Below are 27,807 nucleotides of genomic sequence, written 5' to 3'. Positions count from 1 at the left end.
TGACAATGGTTGAGTGTTACTTTTGGGAGAAAAAGTAGGAAACTTCTTGAGCGAGAACCTGACCTATAGCCACTTCAATAATGTTTACCACTAACCAAGGAGGAACTATGCCAAACAGAGATAATGCAAAGGTACAACATCAATTAGGTCATAGGGAGTTATGGAAACTAGGCCCTTTGGCCCACCAAATCCATGCAGACAATCAAGCACCCATTTACACTAATTCCACTCTAACCTCATTTTATACTCAGCAGGTCGGGCAGTATCTATGGAGGGAAACAGTCACGTGTCGGATCAAGACTCTTCATCTGGGCACATCAAGTGCAGACGATGGGTCTCGGCCTGAAACATCAGCTGTTCATTTGCCTCCATAGATGCTGCCTGACCTCTGAATTCCTCCAGCATCTGCAGCCACTTATCTCTCTCATTTTATCCTTCCCACGTTCTAATAAGTTCCCTGCAGATACTACCATACACTTACTGGCAATTTACAGTGTCTGAATTAACCGACCAACCTGAATAGCTTTGGGATGTGAGAGGACCCAAAGGAAACACATGCAGTCACAGAGAGAAAATGCAAACTCAACATACAACATCAGAGGTTAGGACTGAACTTGTGCTTCTGGAGCCGTGAGGAGCAGCTGTACCAAATGCACTACTGTGTCCCTTATTGTTCTATCCTCTATAACAAATTGTCAGTCTCATCAAACATCCCCAGCTGAGCATCCATTAAGAAGCATCATGTGTTAGTGATTTAGTTCCAAACACAGGTATAGCAAATATTTGTGTCCACCAAAGCGTTAATGCTGGAGGATGGACAACTTGAAACACCTTGATTCTATCTAACTACTCCAAATTCATGACAAGTGAAACCCACAGCAAAGCCTCAAGTTTGTGTAAGCACCCAAGCTCAAGATGCTGGGCTGGAACACTTATTCCCATTTCCTGCAATAGTCAACCTCACATCCACTGGGTTAAGCTATTCAATTCACAAGCACAACTGATAGCAAGTAGAGTTAAAAACCGATTTTGCACTGAGAGAATGGGAGAGACCAGTGTGTGACTAAAGCCAAATCAGCTCTTAGAGACCCATATCTAAGAAAGGATGTGATGCTGTTGGAGGGGGGGTCCAGAGACAGTTTATGAGAATGATCCTGGGAATGAAAGAGTTAACTTACGAGGAGCATTTAATGGCTCTGGGCCTGTAATTGCTGGAGTTTAAAAATGTGCAAGAGGATCTCATTGAAGCCTACTGAATATTGAAAGACCTACAGTGGATCGATTGGGTGTGCAGAAGTTGTTTCCAATAGTAGAGCCTCAGAATAGAAGAATGTCCCTTTAGAACAGAGATGAGGAGTTTCTTTCACCAGAGGCTGGTGAATTTGTGAAATTCATTGTCACAGACGGCTGTGGAGGCCAGGTCACTGGGTATATTTAAAGCAGAGGTTGATAGGTTCCTGATTAGTAAAGGTGTCAAAGGTTAAGGGGAGCAGGCAGAAGAATAGGGTTGAGGTGGAAAATAAATCAGCCATGATGGAATGGTGGAGCAGGCTCAATGGGTCGAATGGCCTAATCCTGCTCCTATGTCTTATGGTCTAAACCTCTTCATGCTATTACTGCACTGGACACCATGAGCACATGGTTTCTAGAGATTCGTACACTCACACATCACAAAATGGCTATTCAGACTATGGTGCTTGAAACAACCCCTTTTGGTGAATGCAAGTCGATAGACTGAAGAGACCCTTACATTCTGTACTGCTCTATTTAAAAGTCTCATTCGCCAGCTCCTTCCTCCTATTATTCTCCCTTTCCAGTAATATCCAGTTCCCATTTGAAAGTTGCCACTTATGAGTATATGCATGATTATTGGTGAAAAATACTTGTCTTAAGGCTGTCATCCCTTTAAGGATCGAATGTTTTGACTATCTGCTCTCTGGGCAGCAACAATGCATGTAGAATGTTCCAGAAACAGCCTATAAAGAGCCTTTGAATAAGCTATACGCATTGTGTCTGAGCTCCAAATCCCATCCACCCACTAAGCGTGCACAGTTTACACCACTGAATCTGCATATAAAACCATTTCATGCTGTATTCCGCATCAAAACACTTCACTGCGAGAAAGAAAAAAAATCCTCTTTAATCCCCTTTTGCCATTCATCTTAAACCTGTCAGCACTGGCTAACATTTCCCCAATCACTAAGAGTCATAGAGTTGTTCAACACAGTAAGAAGTCTGTGCTGATTTTGTGCCCAGCTACGCTAGCCCCATTTGCCTGGGTCAGGTCTGTATCCTTCTCTGCCTTGCCTCTCTGTGCCTGAAACTCAGTGACTGTATCTTATTCCACCACTCCTCCAGCAGCGTATTTCAGACCTTAAGCACACTGTGTGGGGAAAAAAAAATCCTCCTCCCCTCTCATGGGATAAAATGATGTTTGTGTCTCTTGTAATTTTAAATATATTTATCAGGTCATCCTTCAGTCTCACTTACACCAGGAAAAGCTAGCCCAGCCTATCCAATCTCCATCCATAACTGAAGTCCTCCAATCCAGGTGATATTCTGGTGAACCATCTCAACGTTCTCTCCAGCATAGCCACATCTTTCTGATAGTGTGGCAGCAAGGACTGCACACAATTTTCCAAGAGCAGTCTAATTATTGGTTTATATAATTGCTATATAACCTCCCAAGGTTTATATTATATGCCCTGACTTATGTAGGCAAGCATCCCAATGACTTCTTCACCACTGTATCTACCGTTGGTACTACTTTCAGGGAGCTACGTACTTGAACCCCAAGGTCCATTTAACATTCATTAGTGCCGTACCACTTACATGCCTTGCCCCTATTTAAATTCCCAAAAATATGTCACCTCATACTGTTGAGCATTAAATTCCATCAGCCAACTTTCTCCCCAACCTTCTATTTCATCTATATCCTACTGTAGCCATAGACAACCTCTCGTGCTATCTGCGCCACCATCAGTTTTTGTGCCATGTGCAAACTAACCAGGCCTCCCACATCCAAGTTATTAATACACAATCACGAGCGAGAAAGGTCCATCATAACTTTGGATGTTCTCTTCAACCTCCACTTAGCAATCTCAGCAGTAAGAGAGTGAGAGAAAGCTGGTGTATTTTTGGGCTCAGCAGGCTTGAAGAACAAATGTGGCTTTGCTGTAATACGCTTTGCAGATCACTCTTACTCATTTCTCGGTACGTCTGATTCTCCCAGCTGTGCAGCCAGAGAGGACGGGTACTGCTGGCGCTGAGGTTCTTGGAGCAGCTGTTTGATTTCCAAGAGTTTGACAGCCAAGGCGAATCAATGAGGTTCATCCTGGATTAAAGCAAAAAGGTTGTCAGGTCAGTTGCTTTGTGGCTGCCGGGCTGGTTTATTTTTATTGCCACTTGTAGCAAGCACGTCCTACATTCTGTTCACACAGATCAGAGTACCGAGGCAGAACGAGGTAAAACGATAACATTGAAGAATAAACAGCTACAGGGAGAAGTGCAAGACAGGTAGGCAATAAAGTGGAAGATCGGAATGAGATAGTTTGTGAGGTCAAGAGTCCATCTCATCATCCAAGAGGTCCACTCAAGAGTCTGATAAAAGCAGGACAGAGCTGCCCTTGCTCCTCGTTCAGGCTTTTGTATCTTCTGCAGGATGGGACAGGGAAGAAGAGAGAATGTCCAGTGTGGGAGAGGTCTTGGATTATGCTGAGTGTTTTATTGAGGCGGTGAGAAGTATAGACAGGGTTCGTAGAGGGAAAACTGGTTTCCATGGTGCTGAGCTGTGTCTACAATGGCGGAGCAGACTCGATGGGCAGAATGGCCTAATTCTGCTCTTGTGCCTTATGATCTACACACTCACCCCATCCTGGTCTGGCTTACCTGTGTTTGATGATAATGTCTTCATTAGCCAGCCGGAACATGCCTGCAGTGCACAAATAAACATGAATTAGTTAGACAGAAATGGCCCTTCTCCACGCGGGTCTTCTAGGATAGTCTGGCCACGTTTTGTGCCGGGTGCACTTTCCTCAGTTTGTACTTATAAAATCAAGATAGCACTGCTCAGTGCTGAGTTTTGCAAGAACAATCCAATAGTTCGCACTGCCCTGGCTCTTGTTACACTGCAATGTCCGGTCAACAGATTCCAACTAGAATGTGGATAAAATGCAACAGTGACGCACTCTAGGTTCAGTAGCAGAAGCAGGAAGACTGATATTTTGTTTTGTTACCATTTTGTTGTTGTTAAGCAATTATTAAATTTCCTATCTAAAATGCACATGAAACTGAAAAGCATCACTTCATCCATGAGTGAATTTGGCTACTACATCCACAGATCGTCAAATCAAATCAATAACTGATGTGTTAAACAGTCTTCTAACCAAGTTATAGAGTCATACAACACAGAAATGGGCACTACAGCCCATTATGTCCAGGCAGACCTTTATTGCCCCTTTACATCAATCCCATTTCTCTGCATTAGAAGTGTATTATTCTATATCTTGCAATTAATACTGTGATAATTAACTCTGTTACAAGCAATTAGACACATGCCTGGTTTGGACAAGTGACATAGGTCCAGTTTGAAATATAACACACACCTCAATACCTTCAAGGCCTTAGTTTAGAACCTGTTATGGTTCCATTTTACAGCCGCCTTCATCTTTTCTTCTGTCACTTTCAGCTTAGAGAATAAGCACTCATGTCTCAATGTTTGGTATCTGCACTGAGTCTTTATTTTAAAAGGAAGGCGGTGTGGTGTAGCATCCAAGCAGGAGTCGGTGCTGCCCCCCAGTGTTCACTCAACAGAAGACAAGCTGTATTAGTTCAACTGCAAACTGCTGCAACATTCATGGACTCGGAGTCTTGGACTATATACTTTTTGTGTGACTGTATTTTACTAATATCTTATATGCGCTTGCTATCTTATATGTGCCTTGTGCTGTGTGTGACTGTTGGTACTGTGTTTTGCACCTCGGCCCCGGAGTAGCGCTGCTTCGTTTGGCTGTATTCATGCATGATTGAATGACAACTAAACTCGAACTTGAAAGGGATGTTGTGTCTGAGACACATTATCAGCAGAGATATAAAGAGCAGTGGCTGGTTCTCAAACTGCCCGGGCTGCAGTCTGTTGCTTGTGCTCCACCTAGTGGTTAGTTATGGAGCGTTTGCTTCATAGTGTAGTCTGAGAAATGGTTGAGAGCATAGAGAGATATTGATGTGCACGAGTGGGAAACGTGATGGAGAAATCAGAGGTTATGAGGGAAAGAGAGAGTACAATGTTTAGAGATGGAAGGTAAGAGGAAAGGAAAACGACCCTGAAAGCTGGCAGAACACAGTGGGTCAGGCAGCATCTATTGAAAGAAATGGACATTTTACATTTTGGGTTGAGACCCTAATTGGAAAGAGGGGAGATAGCCAGGATAATAGGGTAGGAGGGAGGGGGTAAATCCAGGAGGGGGAGGGGGAATAGGAATGATGTCAGAAGCTGCGAGGTGAAAGGTGGTATCAGATACGACAGGTCAGACGATTCTGGAAAAAAGGGAAGGAGGTAAGCAGGGTTACCAGAGAGAAGAATGTGTGGGTGATGAGAGGGCAGTGAAAGGGAAAGAGAAGAGGTGATGGGGCCAGTGGAAGAAGAAAAGATAAGGAGAAGGGACAAAGGAGAGTGAACACTGGAAGTTAGAGAAATTAATGCTCACGGAAAGGAAAAGATGGATGGTATTTAAAGGTGGAACATGGGGGTGCAGAGACAGAAAATAAAGTGAAGAGTAAAGAAAAAAGAGATGGATGGTATTTAAAGGTGGAACATGGGGGTGCAGAGAGACAGAAAATAAACTGAAGAGTAAAGAAAAAAGAGATAAAGGGAATAATATGTCTTGCATTTGCTTCAAAATTATCTTCACCAGGCAAAAATAGTCAATTGAACTTAAAAGATGACCGATCTCAAAATATACAAGAGTCTAACCCTCAGTATAGTTGGGTTACATCAACCTGATTGTTCTCATCTCAACGTTTATCCTTCCCCAAGTCTCTAGCTTTAAAGTGTACAGTGATGCTGATGATATACGGCATCAAGTCTCTCTTACTTTTGCTCAGCTTGTGTTTCTCCTGGATGTGACCCCGTCTGGTACGGCGACAGTACAAGTACACACTGAGCACCATCAGGATGACCCAGATCACACTCCCAGCACTTGCAATGAAAACCGGCCGCCTCACGAACTCCAGCACCTGACTAAAGATCGAAGACTCCGATGATGTCTCCTGACCTGAGGGGTCTAAGATTTAAAGATAATGAGTTAAAGATTCACAGCAAATGGCTGTTGTTAAACTGAGACTTCTTACATCTAGAGGGGATATTCAGTGTGTTTTACAGGCACATCATTTGAACGTCCAAAAATAAAGCTTAGCAAAACTAACTTCGAGGCCTAGCATTCGGGGTCCTGTCATTGATGAGGACGGAGTTCGAGGCCTGGTGTTCGGTGATCAGCGGGTCCTAGGGTTGATGCCGAGGATCAAGGCCCAAGGGATAAAATGGAACTCTGCAAGTCAGGGCCTGTTGGACGGAGCCCCACGTCTATGAATCTCTGTGAGTCCGCTGGAGTAGCCGAAGGCCCAATGTCTGCATGTCCAAGTCTAAATCCGAATACTCTCGAGGTTGGAGGCCAAAGACGACAGCCTGGATTAGGGTTAGAGGACTGTGCATGTGCATGGGTGGGAGGTGGGGCTGGTTTTTGCTGTTGTTTTGTTGCTTGTTGTGTTTTATTCTGCTGAGCACTGTGGACATAATTTGTTCCTGCTGGAATGTGTGGTGGCACTTAACAGCTTGCCCAGAGAACACCTTCCAGTGGGTTAGTTGTTAATACACCTCACTGTATTTGTTGATGTACACGTCATAAATAAACTTGAATCTTGAGAACATTCTCAGCTCACTCATAATTGTGCATAACAAAATAAGCTCTTCCCACCATATCCAACAAAACCATACAACCACCACAGAGATTCATGAATTACAAATACAAATACCACTCTCTAGAGCCAGTAACCAGGCAAGCGTTAAATGTTAAACCACAGAAGTTTCAGCTGGCCTCAGTGGGGCAAGTTTCCTGGTGTTGTCGTTTCTTGAACAATCAGAAATAACTGGACCATGGGTATACTGAATTCAAAGAGCTTCTATGGATTTTCAGGCAAAATTGGGCTGTTATTGGGAACGTGCTTGTGGTCGAGTGATGTAGTGATGGTGCTGGATTGTAGCGAGAAGTGTCAGGAGAGATAGGGTGGGTGTAAAAGACAAAAGGAAATTTAAGAGGCTGTGATTCTTTTGTGGGACAAAGTAACAGTGATAACAATAAGAGCTAATATTTAACCAGGTATCCCAACCTGATAAGTAACTAGAAATGCTAGTGGAATAGACCTATGCACAAAAGAGAAATTACTAAGTCGTTCCTCTAATCTTAAAAATGAAGGCACAGTATCAAAATGTTCAATTGACAGAGGTTCAGTGGGGTTTCAAGACCTCGGTTTGGACTTCTTCAAACTCTGTGCTAAAGGGTTCTCCATCTCTTCTTGTGTCCCTGTCATCTCAAATCCTACGATAACTCAGAAGTGGAAGAGAAAACCTAATGCCAAACCTTTGATCAGAGGGTGAGTGGGTTGTTCATGATCACAATGATCACTGCAGGCACAAACTCTTCCACCGCGGTTTCAGCCATGGTGCAGAGACCAAGGTTTCTATGTGCAAGTTCCATTCCAAAGATCTGAATACAAATGTCTAGAATGGTGCAATGGCTACATCGGGGCAGAGGGTAGACTGTACTTTCAAGTGAGATATCAAAATTGCCCCCCCCCTCACCATTCCCCTATTCTCATCTCTCACCTTATCTCCTTACCTGCCCATCACCTCCCTCTATGCTCCTCCCCCTTCTCTTTCTTCCATGGTCTTCTGTCCTCTCCTATTAGATTCCCCCCTTCTCCAGCCTTTTATCTCGTTTACCAATCAACCTCCCAGCTCTTTACTTCAACCCTCCCCTCTCTCTGTTTCACCTATCACCTACTACCTTGTACTTCTTCCTCCCCTCCCTCCACCCTCTTATTCTGACTTCTCATCTCTTTGTTCCAGCCCTGATAAAGGGTCTTGGCCTAAAGCGTCTACTGCTTACTCTTTTCCATCGATGCTGCCTGGTCCGCTGAGTTCCTGCAGCATTTTGTGTGCATTACTTTGATTTCCAGCATCTGCAGATTTCCTCTTGTTTCTGATTATCAAATTTAGATCCCATCTACTCTCAAAAATGCATGTAGAATCTCTCATTACATTATTCAAAAAAGTATACTGAAGTGGTTCCTGGTGCCTAGCCCAACAGCAAATGGGAAAACATCAGATTCTGCGATGAACAAATTGGCTGTTGCATTTCCTAGATAGTAATTAAAATGCTGTAGAACATCGTTGGGTCATGAAAGGTGCTAAATATAGTCTTCCTGAGCTGGCAAACATTTTTTTTCCCTGGTTAGTGAATGAAAATCAAAACAGAAATGCAGATGCCAGAAATCAGAGATAAAAAGTGAAAATGTTGGAAACACTCAGCATGTTATTCAACATCCATGGAAAAAAAAGAGGTAATTTGAATTGACTTTATTTCTTACATCCTTCACATATATAAGGAGTAAAAAAAAACTTTACGTCTCCATCAAAGTCAATATTTTACCAAAGTCAAGAAAGTGATGAAAACAAGTCTTAAGGAAGAAGGAGGCAAGAAAGAACAATGGGGAGATCTCTGACCCTATCAAACATATTTTGTTGGTCCTAACTATAACTCAACACCCACAATTTAAAGTTAATTTGTTCTGATGAAGGGGCTTCAACCTGAAGCAGTATTTCCAATTCTCCTTCTATTTTTCTTGACAAGATATAATGATTTTACTGTTTTAGATCTGTCATATTGTTTGCTATTTGGCATCTATCTTGAAGGACCCTCCGCATCCAGGACATACACTCTTCTCATTACTACCAGGAGGGTGGAGATATAGGAGTCTGAAGATGTGCACTCAACATTTTAGGAGTAGTTTCTTCCCCTCCACTGTCAGATTTCTGAATGGGCCATGAACCCAAGAACGCTACCTCACTACTTGGCTCTCTTGCTCACTATTTTTTTCTCTTGTTGTAACTTACAGTATTTTTATGTAATTTACTCTACTGCTGCAAAAAAAAAAACAGATTTCCCAGCACACGTCAGTGATAATAAACCTGATTCTGATTCGGAAAATTCTCCCCTCTGATATCATTCAGTGCTTGCGTTTGTTAGTTTTATTGTATCGTAGTTTTAACAGGGCTGCTCATGTAAAATGGGTTTGGGACTACTGACTTCATATCCTGGGAGACTGATGGAGATAAATGAGGGAGCTGACCATGTAATGCATACAATTCCTGTTTCCCTATTTTCAATCGAGTATCCAACATGATGTGAAATAACTCTTGTCTCAATCCTACACTGTAAAATGAATGATAAATGGTTGTTTTCTGCTCAGCTCATTATAAAGCCACAGAACAGCACGGAGAGAATCAACAATGAATAAATGAATAGATTTTTCATTATTTAAAAAAAGATGAGATTGCTGCATTTAATAATCACATAATACAACCTTTTCATGACTTGTGCAGGCTCTAATCTATCCCCTGTGAGATTAGAATTGCCCAGGAAGCTTCAAACACGTATATCATGCAAGCAGCATTTAATATCCAGCTGAAGGAGCCGAAAATATCAGACAAAAGTCTCGTATTTGTGCACAGAACATCACACAACAACATTGAGGTACTTCCCAAACAATTAACTGTTACCACATGGTCACCCGGTCACACAAAAGATGGTGGTTTTTAATCTTTGTACGGGAACATCACGAGAGTCACGAATGAGCGTTTGCTGTTGCTTGCCAAAAGAGATGGGTGCGTGGAGGGAGAAGGAACGACTTTAAGATGGCTTGCTGAGTGGATGGGTGGAGTTACTACAGGGGGAGGATGAAGAAGGGGAGGAACGTTGCTGATCAGAGGAAAGGGCTCCTGGTTGAGGAAGCAGTCTCCTACTCAGTAGGGTTGAACTCTAGGGCTATAGAGAGTTGGCAGATGCTTGCTCCTCTTTCGCTCATTCAGCAAAATCCCTCCCGTGCACCTCAACTGTGGCGCAGCTGATATTAATAGTGCACCCACACATTGACTTTTTAGTGCTTTGTGTCTCTAACACCAACACCATTCAAGCCCACCCATTCAGAAAGATACTCCATCTTTCTTTTTCTCCACCAGATTACTTTACATCTCCTCTTCATTACATGCCACTGACTATATCTTTATTCATTCATTTACCTTGTCTATATCCTCCTGAGGGCTCCGCGCAGCCTCCTCACTACTCATACCGACACCTACTGTATTGTCAGCAAACCTGGGAATATTCCACCTAGTCCCTTTATCTACATCATGTTAGTCTGTCAACTGCTGCAGCACCAACAGCACCCAACAACTCAGCCCTGCAACCTGAGAATGGCCCATCTAGAACACAACAGTGAAGGCATGAAGGGCCCTTTGGCCCATAATATTTATGCTGACCATGATATCCCTGCATGATCATGTGGCTACTATCATGCCTGCTTCCACATCACTCCAAGCACTCTCTGTAAAATACTTACCCTCTCGCACTTAACAGCTCTACTCTGGAGAAAAGACTGACTATGCATAGCCACCATAATTTGATATACGCATCTCTATCAGATCTCACCTCAGCCTCCAATTCTCATTCTTCCTCTCTCTTCTCTCTGAGCTTCCATCAAGACCAGTGTATCATCTCAATCCTACTCACTTTAACTTTGCTTAATAATCTCTTGTAGGGAAACTTAAAGGCCTGTTGAATATCCGAACACAACACATCCACTGGTTCCCCTTTATCTATTAGGGAGCATGTCTTAAGAGCAAAGTCTGAGTGACTCGAGCTTTTCTCTATGGAGTGAAGGAGGGTGATAGGCGACTAGGTAGAGGTGTGTACGATTATAAAGAGGCAGAGAAAAAGTGGACAGCCACAGCCTTTCTCCCCAGGGTGTAAATGACTAATACAAGAGGGCATAGTTTTAAAGTGATTGGAGGACAGCCTATTCTGTACAAGATGGAACCAGCAAACAATGACATCAACTGCTGACAGTTCACAAACGACTTATTTTACTACTTCTTCTTTCAAATGTGATTCTACTGCTAAACTGTGTGCGACTGGAACTGTGATTTACATTTTGGTGGTGTGCTTTTGGGGCTAATTGAGCGATCGAATGCTTTGCTGTCTCCGAGGGAGTCCGATGAGGTTTGCCTCAGAGTATGGAGCACGAGCCCATAATCGATTCCATTGCTTCTCTCTGACTGAGGTGCCAAGCAGGTTGAAGTCAACGAGGATGAGAACGGAGGTCGGGCGGGCGCTCGGCAACGTCTGCCTGAATTGACCGTTACTCCTCCCGCTAGCTGCTGTCGGTGGAACGTGCAGGAGCCGTGGGATCCACGTTGTAAGGATTGATTGGCGAGGCTGTGGACTCACTTTGGGGGACTTTGAGGTTCATGTTCCTGGATTCTGGTTACTCTTTCATTTGCTTGTTTTTTTTGAGTGCTTTGATCGGGGTGATCGATGCGGACTGGGGTGCTTTTACGAAGAACGGTCCCATGGCCTGCAATGGCTAGCGGCGTGGCGCTGAACTGAACTAAACTAAATACCGCTAGTCCTATGCGTTGCTCGCTTGCTTTTTGCCATTTGCGCAATTTCTTCTCTTTTTGCCGTTTGCGCAATTTGGTTCCTTTTTTTGCCATTTGCGCGACTTGTTCTCTTTTATCGCGTGCTGAGTGTTTGATGTTTTCTTGAACCTGCTCCATGGTGTTTCTTTGTTTTGTGGCTGCCTGCAGGAGGAGAAATCTCAAGAGTTCTGTACACATACTTTGAATCTTTGAACAAGCAGGCTAGCAGGAATTCTGTGCCTCACAGAGCAGGGTGGATCATTTAACATCAGCAAAGATACAGTCAGTAATGCCATGAGATGGGGAGTGGGGTTAATGATCCTCACAATGTTGAGTAAATTAACAGTAGAAATACAGTGGGCTATGGGGTTCTGTGGGTCTACAACACCCTTACAGATAAAGATGTACCTCAAATTCATTTAAACAAGTTACAATACTAGAGGCTCTTGTGTATTACCAGAGGGAATGGGAAGCAAAGCTGGCAGTACTGTATCTGTGGCCTTTCCCGTGTACTGACCTAGGTAGACGTATTGTGGTTCGGTGTGAACTCCCACTCCAGCGCTGTTGATCGCTGCGATCTGCACACGGTACTCAATCCCAGAATTCATTGTGGGGATCTCCAGCTGGTGTGTACTGCTGTTCACTGTCCAATTTCTGTGATGCTGTGAGTCATTCCCCAAACACCAAACCTAGCACCCAGCAGAGAGGAAAAAAACAAACATATTACACCAATTACACAAGGAGGAAGCAGGAGTCGGCCACCTGGCTCATCATGCACGCCCTTCCATTCAATATGATCAGGCCCCAACCTCTTCTGTGCCAGTTCCTCATTAGCTTCAATATGCAAATCTTTCAAAAACTAATCAACACTCCCTGATCTAGACTCCTTCTGTGGTGATGCAGCAAAAGTAGAGCTACTGCCTCACAGTACTAGCCTCCAGGTTCAACCCTGACCTCCAGTCTTATCTGTGTGGAGTTTGCATGTTTTCCCTGTGACTGCAAAGGGTTTCCTTCAGATGTTCCAAGTTCCTCCCACATCCCAATATTATACAACTTGCTGGTTTAACAGGCCGCTGTAAATTCCTCCTCAGGTGTAAAGGAGAAGTAGAATTAGGGAGTGGGGTGTTGATGGGAATGTGAGTAGAATAAAATGGGTTCGGGTATGAATGATGCAAAAGTTGGTGCTTGATGTTCAGTGAAGATTCAAAGGGATAAAGGGCCTGTTTCCATGTTGTATCTCTCTATATGACATTCCGGGATGGAGAGCTCCACATATTTACCACCCTCTCCAAGAATGTTTTGAAGCACTGTTTACACCTATAGCAACACACACCCACAAAGTGCTGGTAGAGCTCAGTGAGTCAGGCAGCATCTGTGGGGGAAAATGAACAGTCGACATTTCAGAACAAGCCCCTTCATCAGGACTGACCTTAGAAGCTTGTTCCTTGCCCAATTGCCCAGGTCTCTCTCACTCTGAAGCATTATTTCCTTTGTGTGTTCCATATGAAAGACATCGGCTCCTCTGGTGTGCCCACCATCTTGTACCTTACTGCAGAAAACCCCACAGTAAATTTTCCACTGGTTCACCATGCACTCTTCCCCTGCTTAATGGGCCCAAATAGATTGCATTCAATTTTAGACCTTAAAGTTGAATTTTCACGGGAATTTCAATGTATTCAACCAACCACAAGACGTTTTCTTCACAACTTCTCTTCTATTTACAGGCTTCCGGGATAATAAACTTCACGCCTTCCACGGTTACCCATATACATTTGTACCTTGTAACCTTTGATGATGCCGTTGTGGGACTCGGGGGGAGGCGGTTTCCAGCTGACCACAATGCTGTCATTCCTGCTCTCTGTAGTCGCGATGATAACACTGTGAGGTGGAGCATCAGGTACTGCACGCAAAACACAAGAGATGGCAGATTAAATGTCAAGCACCCCCATCGAAGCTGCGCCTTTAGTGATTCCACCAACCACTTCAGCCATAAAATATTGGGATAGTTTAAAGGAACACTGCAAGATGTGAGAGAGCTTTTGTGCAGGAATATTTCTGTAAAAGTAATTGATTTTACAGAGTTAGTTGGCACTAACTGGATTCTGTGATACCCAACTTCCTTAACAGAGTGCAAGAAAATGAAAATTATAGAATGGTTACAATTCAGAAGAAAGTTGTTAAATCTATCACGTCCATCCAGATCTCTACCAGAGCAATCCTCCTCCGTAGCCTTGCAAATTTTTTTCCTCCACCACCTACTTATTCAGATTCATATCAAAGGTCACTACGAAACCTGCCTTCACCTCCTCCAGAGGCAATGCACTGCAGATTCCAAACACACCTTGCGTAAGCACATCTTTCCTCATTTCCCTCTTAATTCTCCTTCCTTTTCTTTTGTACTTGTCACCTCCAGGCCATTACGTCAAAGGCAACCGTCTCCCACTCTCCACTCTGTCCCCGATACCAATCATTCAAGACTGAATCTTGAAATTGATCATTAATTTAACATTCCCTTCTTCAGAGATGTGCAGGGCAAGTTTTGTTTTCCATTCTGACAGTGATGGGTGCCTAGAATGCAGTGGCACAGGTGCTAGTGAAGGCAAATACAATAATATCGTAGAGAATGGTGGATAATTGTGTAGGAGGAAGGAACTACTTTAGTTAGGCATTTAATTGCTAATTTAACAAACTCAGCACAATATCATGAACTGCAGGGCCTATTCCAGAGTAGTACCATTCTGTGTTCCAAAGAAAACAGTCCTAGGTTCTCTAATCTAACATTGTAACTGTAATGCTTCTTAGAGTTATAGAGTCAGACAACAAGGAAATGGGTCCATTGGCTCTCTGTGCCCACACTGAACACCCAGCATGCACTTACGCTAATTCCATTTCATTCGTTCCATAATTCCATCAATTCACTCACGAGCCCCCTCTCCCACCAATTCTACCACTCCATCTATAGTACTGTGCAAACATCTGCAGCCACATTTATATTTAGCGAGGGTGCCTGAGACTTTTGCACAGTACTGCAGTAATTTTATGTATTGCACTGAATTGCTACTGCAAGAGAAAAACAGATTTCATGACATACGTGAGTGATGTTAAACCTGATTCTGATATGGGTCTCTGTTGTGGACTGAGAGTGGGAAGGGGGCAGGGAGAGGGGAATCATGGTTGGGAAAAGGGGAAGAGAGAGGGGAGGGAGCACAAGGCACCGGAGCGACATTCTGTAATGATCAATAAATCAATTGTTTGGAATCAAATGACCTTGCCTGGGGTGTCTCAGGGCTGAGAGTGTCTGCACCCTCACCACCCACCCGCTCCTGGCACTCCTTCTCAGCTGCCTGTCCCACACCCCTTCAATGGTGATCCACCCTCACAACATCCCATTAGATTTACAAATTCACCCTCCACTCCACGTTTACAAACACAGTGCTATGCAAAAGTCTAAGGCATCCTAACTTTATGGCCCAAAGCATTTGCACAGTAACATATTCTAGGGACAATTCATGAGGCCAATCAACTTCTTAATCTGTATATGTTTGGGACGTAGGAGAAAACCACAGCACTCAAAGGGAACACACAAATCTCAGCATCCATTCTCAAATCTTCTCTGAATGTTCTCTAATTGCTTTATTTACTATGATGTGGTGACTAGAAATGAACTCAAGATTATTTTGCTGCTTTTAACTCCAGAGGAAAAATTGGCTCAACTAGGAGTATTTTCTTCAGAGTAGAGGAGACTGAAGGGAGACTGCTTTGTGGTGTATAAGAGTATGAAGGGCCAAAATGGAATCAATTGGATCAACCTGAGGTTGGTTAAGAGTCTCAAAAATTGGTTAAGAATCTGCCCAATCAAAATTAAACTGTACCTGGATGCTGAGACCTGCAAAGAAACAGATTCAGTACTGGAATGTGGGATTGGCCTCAGCAGCTGTTCTGTGACTGGCACAGATACGATGGGCTGAATGGTCTCCTTACTTAATTCCATGAACTCATAGCACTATGGAGTCACAGCATAGAAACATGCCCCTCAGCCCATCTACTCTTCTGCCTAGTCACATCTATTTGCACCCAGCTTATAGCCCTCCAAACTAATCCCATCCATGTACTTGTCCAAACTTCTCTCTTAAATGTTATAATTGAATCTGCTTCTACCATTTCCACAGGCAGCTTATTCCACATGCTGTGAAGAAGTTTCCTGGTAAATGTTTCAGCTTTCATTCTGAACACAACACCTCTGATTCTAATCTCAATAAACCTGAGGAGAAAAAGTCTGCATGCATTCACCCTATCTACACCCCTCAATTTTGTGTACCTCTATCAAATCCCCCCTCATTCTTTTTGCACTCTAGGGAATAAAGCCTTACCCTATAAAACAGGGACCAAGTTACCGAGTCCTGGTAACATCCTTGTAAATTTTCTCTGCATTCTTCCTTGGTATCTTTCCTGAAAGTAGGTGACCAGAACCACACACATTCTAAATTCAGCCTCACCAATGTCCTATAGAACAATCTCCTGCCCTTTGCTGTTCTAACAAGAGATCGTAGACTGCCAGCAGATACCAATCTATTGTGCCCGTGTCTCACCTTCCTCTGGAATGCTTCCGTGCCTTGTGTTACTGTCTGGACTGCAAAACTTTCTGTTGTATGCTTGAACCTTGAACTCATACTTGTAGCCCCTCTTGAGAGTGGTCAGCACTGCATTCTCTTCCGCTGGGTTGGCAACCTGTTGCAGCATCCAGTCCGAGCTCGGGGGCATCAGAGAACGAAACAAAACATTAAATCCCTCAATGTACTGAGACGGTGAAATAACCTGCAGAAACAGAAACCAGGTGACCTGTAAGCGGATAATCAAACTCACATCTAGCCCCCTGTGGGCATTAGCTTTAATACGAGGCATCAAAAGGGAAAATCAAGTGGAATTACGGGGATTAGTCAGACTGAGTCATTTTTGCTCAGGGCAGCAGCATAGGTAATAACACTGTCACCAGTATCTCTCAACTCCCCATTTCTGATCCCTGCCCTGTAATTCCAACTTGAAACCATTCTTGAGCAGACACTATCTAATGCTAGTTTTAAAATCCAATCAGTGAAGTGGAATTGGATGTCCCACAATGACCAGCTTAAACAAGGGTTTTAGATTCGGGGCTAAAGTACCTGGAAGTATGACAGCCATAAAAAAACGTGGGTGAAATTAAGGCCTTTTATTTCCAGTATTACCATGGTGGTAGCCACAACTGTTGGAAAATAGAACAGTATTTCACTGCTGGCGTTGGAGGTATCCTACCACAGACTGTGCTCTTGCGAATACATACCTCCTCTATTTCCAGCACCTAACATGAGATAGCCTATCAGGGGTAGATGTATTACTGTCTATGCTGAACATGAGATTCGTATGGATTTGCGTCCATTTTATGCAATCCCAACGTATCTACAACATGATATAAATACTGGGATAAGATCCTATTGAACTGTAACACAAGTCATTAACGTGGTCACTTAGGAGCCTCCCTTCCTTGTAAGAAGTGTAAGAATCTAAGGAAGGGAGGCCCTTTCATTTCATATGTCATTAATCATTCAAACCAGTACTTGCAAGAAGTTCCATCACCACCAAAGCATTTCCACATATTTACATTCAAGTGGGAACTCAGAGATCGGAAAGGGATGGGCTCAAGCTATACTTCCATCAGAAAACCAGCCAGAAGGATTCTTGTTTTCTCTAAACGCACAGAAAGATTTTTGAACTTCTATCACCACCGAGTCCTGTTCACTGCTTAAACTTAAGCAGGTATGATGCCGTGGATGTCACCGAGTCTTGGACTTAGGAGAGCACGAAGTTCCTTAGTGTGCACATAATGGACAATCTAACCTGGACCCCCAACACCTCCTCACCAGTCAAGAAGGCACAGCAGTGCCTACACTTTCTGAGGGGATTGAGGTGTGCGACGCTCCCCACTCCATTGTCACAACTTTCTACCATCGAGTGTGCTGTCTGGCTGCATCATTGTGTGGTACGGAAGCTGCAAAGCATCTGGCTGCAGGATAGTAAAAACCACCTAGAGGATCACCGGGGTCTCCCTTCCCTGTTTATGAGATTTACTGGGAGCACTGTAGACGAAGAGCCCAAAGCACTTATTTATGGTAATATTTTGTTTTATGTGCTGTGTGAGATTTTTTTTGTGGGTGCACCGTGGTCTAGAGGAATGTTGTTTTGCTTGGTTGCATACATGTACAGTCCAATGACAATAAACAAACTTAATCTTGGCTGGAAGAAGTGCACAATTGGGAGCTTAACATTCAAGGATAAAAATGGTATCGAAAGGACAGGCAGGTGCACAGAGGGGTTGAGGTGGCTCTATTCATTAAAAAAATGAAATCAAATCATTAGAAAGAAGTGACATAGGATCAGAAGGTTTAGAATCCTTGTGGGTAGAGCTAATAAAATGCAAAGGTATAAAGACCCTGATGGGAGTTATATCAAGGCCTCTGAACAGTAGCCAGGATGTGGGATATAAATTACAATGGCAGATGACAAAAGCATGTGAAAAAGGCAATGTTATGATCATCATGGGGGATTTCAATCTGTAGGAAGATTGGGAAAATCAGGTTGGTTCTGGATCTCAAGAGAATAAATTTGTAGAATGCCTATGAGATGACTTTTTTAGAACAGTTTGTGTTTGAGCCCACTAGGGGAAAGGCAATTCTGGACTGAGTGTTGTATAATGAACCGGTTTTGATTGAAGAACTTAAGGTAAAGGAACCCCAAGGAAACAGTGCAGTTTGAGAGGGAGAAGCTGAAACCAAATGTATCAGTATTACAGTAAAGTAAAAGAAACTACGGAGGCATGAAGGAGGAGCTGGCCGAAGTTTATTGGAAGGGGGCACTAGCAGGGATGATGGCAGAGCACCAATAGCTGTAGTTTCTAGGAGTAATTCAAAAGGCGCAGATCTGTTCATCCCAAAGAAGAAGCAGCATTCTAAAGGGTGGATGAGACAAACATGGCTGACAAGGGAAGGCAAAGACAGTATAAACACCAAAAAGAGGCATGCAATCTTGCAAAAATTAGTGGGAAACTTTTAAAAACCAACAGAAGGCAACTTAAAAAAAAGCAATGAGAGAAAAGATAAAATATGAAGATAAGCCAGCCAATAATATAAAAGAGGATACCAAAAGTTTTTTTCAGATATATAAAGAATAAACGAGTCCAGAGTGGATACCAGATCCACTGGAAATGACACTGAAGAGGTAATAATGGGGCAAATGGCGGACAAACTCAGTAAGTATTTTGCATCAGTCTTCACTGTAGAAGATGCCAGCAATATGCCAGAAATTCAAGAGTGTCAGGGAGCAGAAGTGAATACAGTCACTATTACTAAAGAAATGGTGTTTGAGAACCTGAAAGGTCTGAAGGGTTAGTCACCTGGACCAAATTGAATATGTCCCATGGTTCTGAAAGTGATAACTGAAGAGACTGTGGAGGATTTAGTCATGATTTTTCAAGAATTCTGGAATGGTTCTGGAGGACTAGAAAAGTTGCAAAGAAGCAAGGGAGGCAAAAGACAGGAAATAATAGAGCTTTGCCTAACTTCAGTGCTTGGGAAGATGTACATTATTAAGAATTGGTGTGTCACCAAAGACACTCACAAATTTTCACAGATGTACATGGAGAGCATTCTAACTGGCTACATCACCGTCTAGTGTGGAGGGGCCACTGTACAGGATAGGAAACAGATGGAAAGGGTTGTAAATTTAGCCAATGCCATCATGGACACTAGCCTCCCCGCCATCAAGGAAATCTTCAAAATCCAATGCCTCAAAAAGGCATCATCCATTATTAAGGACTCCCACTACCCAGGACATGCCCTCTTCTCATTACAGCCACCAGAGAGGAAATATAAGAGCTTCCTCTCCATCATCAGAGTTCTGTATGGAACAATGAACCTATGAACACTACCTCACTACTTATAGATGTAACTTGTAGTATTGTATATCTCATGTATTGCACAGTACTGCTATCACAAATTTTACAAATGTCACAATATATATCAGTGATAATAAACCTGATTCTGCAACATCAAGTAGATTAGGTAGATCAGATAGGAATGCTGACTCTTTTTCTAAAGGTCATCAAATAATCAAAAACATTTTTACAATAATCCAATTGTGCCAATACTGTCAAGACTAGCTTTTTATTAGCAATTTAATTGTTAAGTGATATTAAATTCCCAAGCTTCTTGTATGGAATTTATGTCTCTGGATCACTGGTCTAAGTCTCTACTCTGGTAATTCAGTGACACCGCTACTGTATCCTTGGTTAAAAGCAAATAGAACTTAGAACACCTTCCAAAACTTTCCAATAAATGGAGGCAGCACAAGAATATCTGTTGAGCATCGTTCTATGCCTACGTGGAGGCTCATGACAATATTATCTAAAATAAAGTGGTAACCACTTGAACGCTAGGGAAGATCAGAGGCCCACCTTCCAGTGGAGACGGACATGCGAAGATGATGGAAGAATGGTAATGTTGTGTAGGTATACATGGACCTCCAGCAACTCTTGATGGATAACCTTCCTTCTCTCCCTCTGAGCAGCATCAGGAGCATCTGAAGGTGATAAAAACATGAGCCAGTAACAGCGGTCATATCTAGTACACACACAATTATTGATCTTTCGTTTTTAATGCTCTCTAATCGCTCCAGTCATCATTGATCATTTCTACCTTATTTATTCTTCAGAATGTAGGACCAGAATATTTGAGCCTACAAGAATAGGGGACAGATAAAAAGTTCATCCTTGTTGCTCAGTAAGGACTAGATTGACTGGATGCATGGATGATGTTCCTGATGGTTGGGAAGTGCAGATGGCTGGTCATAGCTTCACGGTGCTATTTTAGAGCCAAGATTGGGAGGTAGTTCTTCACTCAGAGTTGTGAGCCTATGAATTTCACTCCTACAGAATGCAGTGAAGGGTAAATCAATGAATATATTCAAGAAGGAGGTAGGTGTACTCAATAGCTACTTTATTAGGTATGCCTGTACATACGCGCGTTAATGCAAGTATCTAAACAGCCAATTATGTGATGGCTGATTAATATGTATAAGAATATGCAGACATGGTCAAGAGGTTCAGATTTTGCTCAGAACAAACATCAGAATGGGGAAGAAATGTGATCTAAGTGACTTTGGCCATGCAATGATTGCTGGTGCCAGATGTGGTGGTTTGAGTATCTCAGAAACCGCTGACCACCTGGAGCGTTCACGCACAACAGTCTCCAGAGTTTACAGAGAATGGTGTAAAAATAAATAAATAAATAAATAAATAAAAAACAACAACATCCAGAGAGCAGCAGTTCTGTGGGCAAAAACGCCTTGTTAATGAGCGAGATCAGAGGAGAATGGCCAGGCTGGTTCAAGCTGACAGGAAGACAACAGTAACTCAGATAACAGTGCATTACAACAGTGGTGTGCAGAACAGCATCTCTGAACATGTGGAACCTTGAATTGGCTGGACTACAACAGCAAAAGACCATGAACGTAGATTCAGTGGCCACTTTATTAAGTATAGGAGGTACCTAATGAAGTGGCCACTGAGTATATATTTCTTAATGCTGAAAGATCAAGGGATACGGGAGAAAGCAGGAATAGGGCATCTAAGTAGATGATCAACAATGATCATGTTGATGGTGCAGCAGAGCCAAAGGTGGGATTGAGCCTCACCATCAATTTTCTACACTTTAAATTTACCACCACTAATCAACCAGGCCAACTCCTGGGGGAGATTAAAAGAAAAAGAAATACCCCAAAATGTTTGGAAATCTATAATTTATGGCAAGAATAGAAGGCCTTTTTCATTAAAACCTGATAGCTATTAAATACACCCCAGGAGATCACAGTCACCATCACTGGGACTCAGGGTGACCTACTCTATTATTCCACCCAAACTCTGTCAATGGATAAATTATCACAGTCAGGGAACCCTCCCGCTCTCTATTCAAAGCTTATAGTAAAGTGGATCTTTGTGTACAAGCTAGTAACTTGGTTTCAAAGTTAACAGGTCCATTGAGAAACCTGACATCTAACCAAGGTCAAAGCTTCAGTATTTCGTACATTCCTCAGTCATTCCTGATCTATTGATGCACGCATGCAAACAGTCTGAACATGGAACAAGCCTAACCTTTACTCCAATTCAAAAAGGCCTCAAGTAAATCACAGTAATACTGAATGAGAACTATGTAAAGTTTCATGAGTTTCAAAAACATTGCCATATTTAATAAGAAGTCAAAGCTAATGTAAAAGCAAAAGGGAAGGCATAGAACAAGGCAAAAATTAGTGGGAAGACAGAGGATTGGGCAGTTTTTAAAACCCTACAGAGAGCAACTAAAGGTGGGTAGTAAAAGCTTTTTCAAGTCTGCAAAAAAAGAGATGAGAATGGATATTGGACCACTAGAAAATGAGGCTGGAGAAATAATAATGGGGGACAAGGAGATGGCAGATGAACTAAATGAGTATTTTGCATCAGTCTTCACTATGGAAGACACTAGCAGTGTGCCAGATGTTGAAGGGTGTGAGGGAAGAGAAGTGAGTGTAGTTACTATCACAAGGGAGAAGGTGTTCGAAAAGCTGAAAGATCTAAGGGTACATAAGTCACCTGGGCCAGATGAACTCCATCCTAGGGTTCTGAAAGAGGTAGTGGTAGAGACTGTGGTGGCATTAGTAATGATCTTTCAAAAAAAATCACTGGACTCTGGCATGGTGCCAGAAGGCTGGAAAACCACAAATGTCACTCCACTCTTTAAGAAAGGGGGAAGGCAGCAGAAAGGAAATTATAGACCAGTTAGCCTGACCTCAGTGGTTGGGAAGATGTTGGAGTCAAGGATGAGGTTAATGAGTATTTGGTGACACAGGACAGGATAGGATGATGTCAGCATGGTTTCCTTAAGGGAAAATCTTGCCTGACAAACTTTTTTCAGTTCTTTGAGGAGATTACACATAGGATAGATAAAGGGATGTTGGACTTTTGGAAGGCCTTTGACAAGGTGCCACACATGAGGCTGCTTATCAAGTTAAGAGCCCATGGCATTACAGGAAAGTTACTGGCATGGTTACAGCAATGGCTGATTGATAGGAGTTAGTGAGTGGGAATAAAAAGATCCTTTTCTGGTTGGCTGTCCGTGACTAGTGATGTTCTGCAGGGGTTGGTGTTGGGACTGCTTCTTTTTATGCTGTATATCAACAATTTAGATTATATAATAGATGGCTTTGTTGCCAAGTTTTCAGGTGATATGAATGTTGGTGGAGAGGCAGGGAATGTGTGGAAACAGGTAGGATGCAGAAGGACTTAGACAGATTAGGAGAATGGGCGAGAAAGCGACAAATGAAATACAATGTTGGAAAATGCATGGTCATGCACTTTGGCAGTAGAAACAAATGTGCAAATGATTTTCTAACCAGAGAAAATCCAAAAACCTGAGATGCAAAGGGACTTGGGAATCCTAGTGCACAACATCCTACAGATTAACTTGCAGGTAGAGTCGGTGGTGAGGAAGGCAAATGCAATGTTAGCATTCATTTCAAGAGGTCTAGAGTACAAGAGCAGGGATGTGATGCTGAGGATTTATAAGGCACTGATGAGATCTCACCTTGAGTACTGTGAACATTTTTGGGCTCCTCATCTAAGAAAAGATGTGCTGCCATTGGAGAGGGTTCAGAGGAGGTTCTCAAGGATGATTCCAGGAATGAAAGGGTTATCATACGAGGAATGTTTGATAGCTCTGGGTCTGTAATTGCTGGAATTTAGAAGGATGAGGGGGGATATCATTGAAACTGAAAGGCCTAGATTGAGTAGATGTGGAAAGGATGTTTCCCATGGTAGGGGAGTCTAGGACAAGAGGGCACAGCTTCAGGATAGAGGGGCATCCATTGGAAACAGAAATGCAGAGAAGAATTTTTTTTTGCCATTTGAATTTGTGGTATTTATTACCATAGGCAGCTGGGGAGGCCAGGTCATTGGGTGTATTTAAGGGAGAGTTTGATAGGTTCTTGATTGGACACTGCATCAAAGGTTATGGGGAGAAGGCCAGGGAGTGGGGCTGAGGAGGGGAAAAAAGGACCTGCCATGATTGAATGACAGAACAGACTCCATGGGCCAAATGGCCTAATACTGCTGCTATATCTTATGGTCTTATGGACATGAGGAAGGCATTATAACATCAATTACTTTGGCACAACATTATAGGTCGAAGGATCTGTTCCTGTATAATACTGCTTTATTTTAATGTTTCAATATACATCATCAACACCAGTATGTGCCATTTCATATGACATGGGTGATCATGGTCTCATGACCGTGATTGTCCCTGGCCCATTCTACAGGTGCCTTCTTCAGAACAGATGGGCAACCCCACCCGCTGTCAATACTCTTCAGAGACTGACTGCCTGGCATCAGTGGTCGCATAAACAGGACTTGTGATACGTACTTGCTGCTCCCACGGCTTCTTGTCTTACGGCCTTACAGTCTTAATCAAACTGGTAAAGGACCACAGTATCTAGTTCAATTATAATAATGTCTGTGCTAGTTATGAACGGAAATGTTGCTAAAACACTTGGCTCTTTCTCCCACACAGTATTTTCAGTTTTCAGTGTGCATAATGTACATGTGGTGACTGTTGGCTCTGCAATAACCATGATGCTAATATCAGACGTGAGTCTTTACCTTTTTAACATTAAAATCTAGTTATTATCTACATTTTTCCTCTCTGAAGTCCCAAAACTTTGATTCATCTACAAACTTTGGCTATGATAATGTAATTAATTCTTTATCCAACCTAACATTTGTCTGCAGTCTTGAATTTTGAATAATTAATCTATGGCATCACATTAAAGGATTTTCTAACTCAATGACAATCAGGCTACCGGCATTCAGGTGCCTCTCAACCCCCTCATAAATGAAACGATGATGGTGACATCACCAACTTTTCTAAACTCCATGCAACAAGTTCAAATAAGGCACTCGCTGTTGAGATCCTCAAAATTGATTTAGAACCCTGATTCAATTGTAGCAGCTGCACTTCTAAGATGGATGGTTGCAGGTCGTCGTCTTATTTCAAGGACAAGGACAATACCGAGTCCAACACTGAGAGTGCCTGACTCTGTGGGAAGGGATGATTTCTGATTGTTAAAATAAGACATCATCTATTCTGCCATACCAGCTTTAAAGATCCCCTTGGGGTTATTTTGGTTAGTTTTGTTTAGCTTTCCTTTATTGCAATTCCCTTAATAAATGACCCTTCTTAATAAATTAAATTTCATTTCAATCCCTTTAATAATACACGATCCTTTTCAAAAATTAAATTCATAATATTGGCCTAAGCTATTGCTTGGATAGCATGTCCAGACTGTCTAGAAAAACAAGTAGGTACACTATATTGTCCTTATTAAAACTCAACGTTATCCTGGGCCAAAGGCCCCTTTCACATCAGTCAGCTAATTCCAGTTTAAAAGATTTGGGTTTAAATTGGCATACAGGTAAATGAACAACCTACTGCTGCCAATACAACACTGTCTTTTCACCAATTTAACATTCTATCATAAAACACTCACTTTTAACCACATAATTTGGACTATTACACAGTACTTCATGCAAAAAGATTTCTTTTGTCTACACTTTCTGTGCGCGGATTCAGTTCACTCCACCATTACGCTTTCCCAGAAACTCACTCACTGTCTTCAGTCAAACGTTGCAAGCTCACACATACCTTGTACAACAAGGGAGACAGAGGCAGCAGATGAACCCACTGAATTCTCAGCCAGGCAGGTGTAGAGGCCAGCATCGCTAAAAGCAGTGTAATGAATCCTTATTGTGTTATCAGAGTTCACCTCGTACCTGTCGAGTCAAAGCAGTAATTTGATCACAAGGGGAATCAAGCTTTCATCTCTCTCCCGACTGTGACCTTGCTGTGAAGTCACACCTCGGATCTGTTCACCACCAGCTAGCGTAATAAAGCTGAGATGAGAATACAGAGCAGGACACCTTACCTCACTGCTTTACGGGGTGGGGGGGGGGGGGGAGGCTAGGCTGCTCTGTCAGATTAAGGCTTTAATAAAATGCACTCAAGAGTATATCAAACCTTGCGTGGAATAGCTTCAAGGGGAGCTTCTATCCTGCTGCTACAAGACTCTTGAACAGTTCTCTTGTGCAATAAAGATGAACTCTTGATTTCCCAGTCTACCTTGTTATGGCCCTTACACCATTTTTTGTCTACCTGCACTGCAATTATGCTATAGTTTTTTCCTTTTGTACTACCTGAACGTACTTGGGTATGGAATCTGTCTGAAGGGCTTTTCACTATGTATGACATATGTATGTATGTATGTATGTTATACATACTGTATGACAATGGAAATAAACCAATTAAACCATTGATTTGGAATAAAAGCATAGGAGTCCCAACTAATACTTATCCCTTGGTAAGCTGACAGCTATACTTCCTGCATTGCAGCAATGACTAATGTTTCATTGATTGCTAAGCCCTGTAACACAGAGTCAAAGAGAATTACAGGTCATAATCTGTCCCTTCAGCTAACTGCGTTGATGCTGACCATCAAACACACATTTTTTACATTAATCCTACTCCAATCTTTCCCCACATCTCCAACAACACCTCGTCCCAAATCCCCCTCACCCCCAGGTTCTGCCACTCCCTTCCACACAAGGGGAAACTTAAAGCAGACTATTCATCTGCCAAACCAGAACATCCTGAGATGAGGGAGAAATTGGGAACATTTGGATGAAACCCAAGTTCTCACAGAGAGAACGTGCAAACTCCACACAGACAGCACCGAAGGTCGGGGTTGAGCCCGGATCACTGGAACTGTGCTGTTCATGTTCTAAGACTGTAAAGGAAGCTGAATGTAAATTATTTTTCACCCAAACAACTAGACGAAACAACTCTAAATCCATACAGTACTATGCAAAAATCTTAGGCATATATACATATTGCTATGATATCTAAGACTTTTGCACAGAACTGTAGTAATTTTATGTGTTGCACTGTTCTGCTGCCAGAAAATAACAAGTTTCATTATATATGTGAGTGATGCTAAATCTGATCCTGATATGGGTCTCCATTGTGGACTAAGAGTGGGAAGGGAGCAGAGAGAGGGGGGAAAATCATGGTTGGGAAAAGGGGAAGGGATAGAGAAGGGAGTGGGAAGCACCAGAGAGACATTCTGTAATGATCACTAAACCAATTGTTTGGAATCAAATGACCTTGCCTGGTGTCTCAGGGCTGGGTGTGTCTGCACCTGTGCCACCCCCTGCCCCTGGCACTCCTTCTCTGCCACCTGTCCCACACCCTCACCATGGCACTCCACCCTCATCATAACCAACATTCTTTGTTCCTGCCAGATTTACAAGCTTGCTCTCCATTCCACATTGACAAATGCAAAGGTCTTATGCATCCTGGCTATACATATGTGCCTCACACTTTTGCACAGTACTGTATATCAATTCCAGGAACACTGTTTGGGTGCCAAATTTACTGTGCAGACTAGTCAGCTAACCTTTAAAGTCACTTCACTGACCTCCCAACGGGAAGCTCTCCATTTTCCTTCTTCCAACGCACTTGAGGCATCGGATCACCTCGAGCTTTGCACGTAAACTGGACGCTATTTCCAGCTGTCACTGTTTCATCACTTGGCCTTTCAATGAAGGTTGGCTTTTCTGGAAAAAAAGGGGATGAGAAAGTTATTATCACATGAAATGCGAGTGCTCACTGGAAGCCAAGAATGAATAAAAGTTGCTGACAGAGAATAATTTAAGATCCAAAAATCTGGGTAGATGTGGTGATAGCAAAGCCATCCATCAGAGGAGTGAGATAATGTACAGTTCCAAAAGTAGACCCCATGTATGTCCCCTTGTAATTCAGTCTAGCACTCCAAAATCATGAAGGAACACTGTACGAGTGTCATAGAGTGATTGGGTAATATAGCATGGACACTCTAAACACCTCTATTCTATGTTTTTATCCAAATGTTGTTATTAATGCTAATGG

At 42.6% G+C, this 27,807-nt stretch overlaps 1 protein-coding gene across 3 annotated transcripts in view; it reads right to left on the bottom strand.

The window, feature by feature from the left end:
- The window catches only part of robo4 (roundabout, axon guidance receptor, homolog 4 (Drosophila)), a 140,847-nt gene that overhangs the window by 38,802 nt on the left and 74,238 nt on the right, over nt 1-27,807 (bottom strand). For 2 of the 3 annotated variants that reach the window (XM_073029726.1, XM_073029727.1), the window contains exons 5-13: nt 27,338-27,476; nt 25,510-25,637; nt 20,235-20,359; nt 16,342-16,567; nt 13,531-13,652; nt 12,270-12,441; nt 6,093-6,281; nt 3,889-3,931; nt 3,204-3,334 (exon numbers count right to left, since the gene is read on the bottom strand). In XM_073029726.1, the coding sequence (XP_072885827.1) occupies nt 3,204-3,334; nt 3,889-3,931; nt 6,093-6,281; nt 12,270-12,441; nt 13,531-13,652; nt 16,342-16,567; nt 20,235-20,359; nt 25,510-25,637; nt 27,338-27,476 (1,275 nt within the window). The remainder of the gene's footprint in view (nt 1-3,203; nt 3,335-3,888; nt 3,932-6,092; nt 6,282-12,269; nt 12,442-13,530; nt 13,653-16,341; nt 16,568-20,234; nt 20,360-25,509; nt 25,638-27,337; nt 27,477-27,807) is intronic. The other variant, XM_073029728.1, reaches the window with a different exon arrangement.

Source organism: Hemitrygon akajei, chromosome 26 (genome assembly GCF_048418815.1).
Source record: "Hemitrygon akajei chromosome 26, sHemAka1.3, whole genome shotgun sequence".
NCBI classification, from domain to species: Eukaryota; Metazoa; Chordata; class Chondrichthyes; order Myliobatiformes; family Dasyatidae; genus Hemitrygon; species Hemitrygon akajei.
Note: the sequence above shows the minus strand (reverse complement) of the source record. Positions and strands in the feature narration are given on the sequence as shown.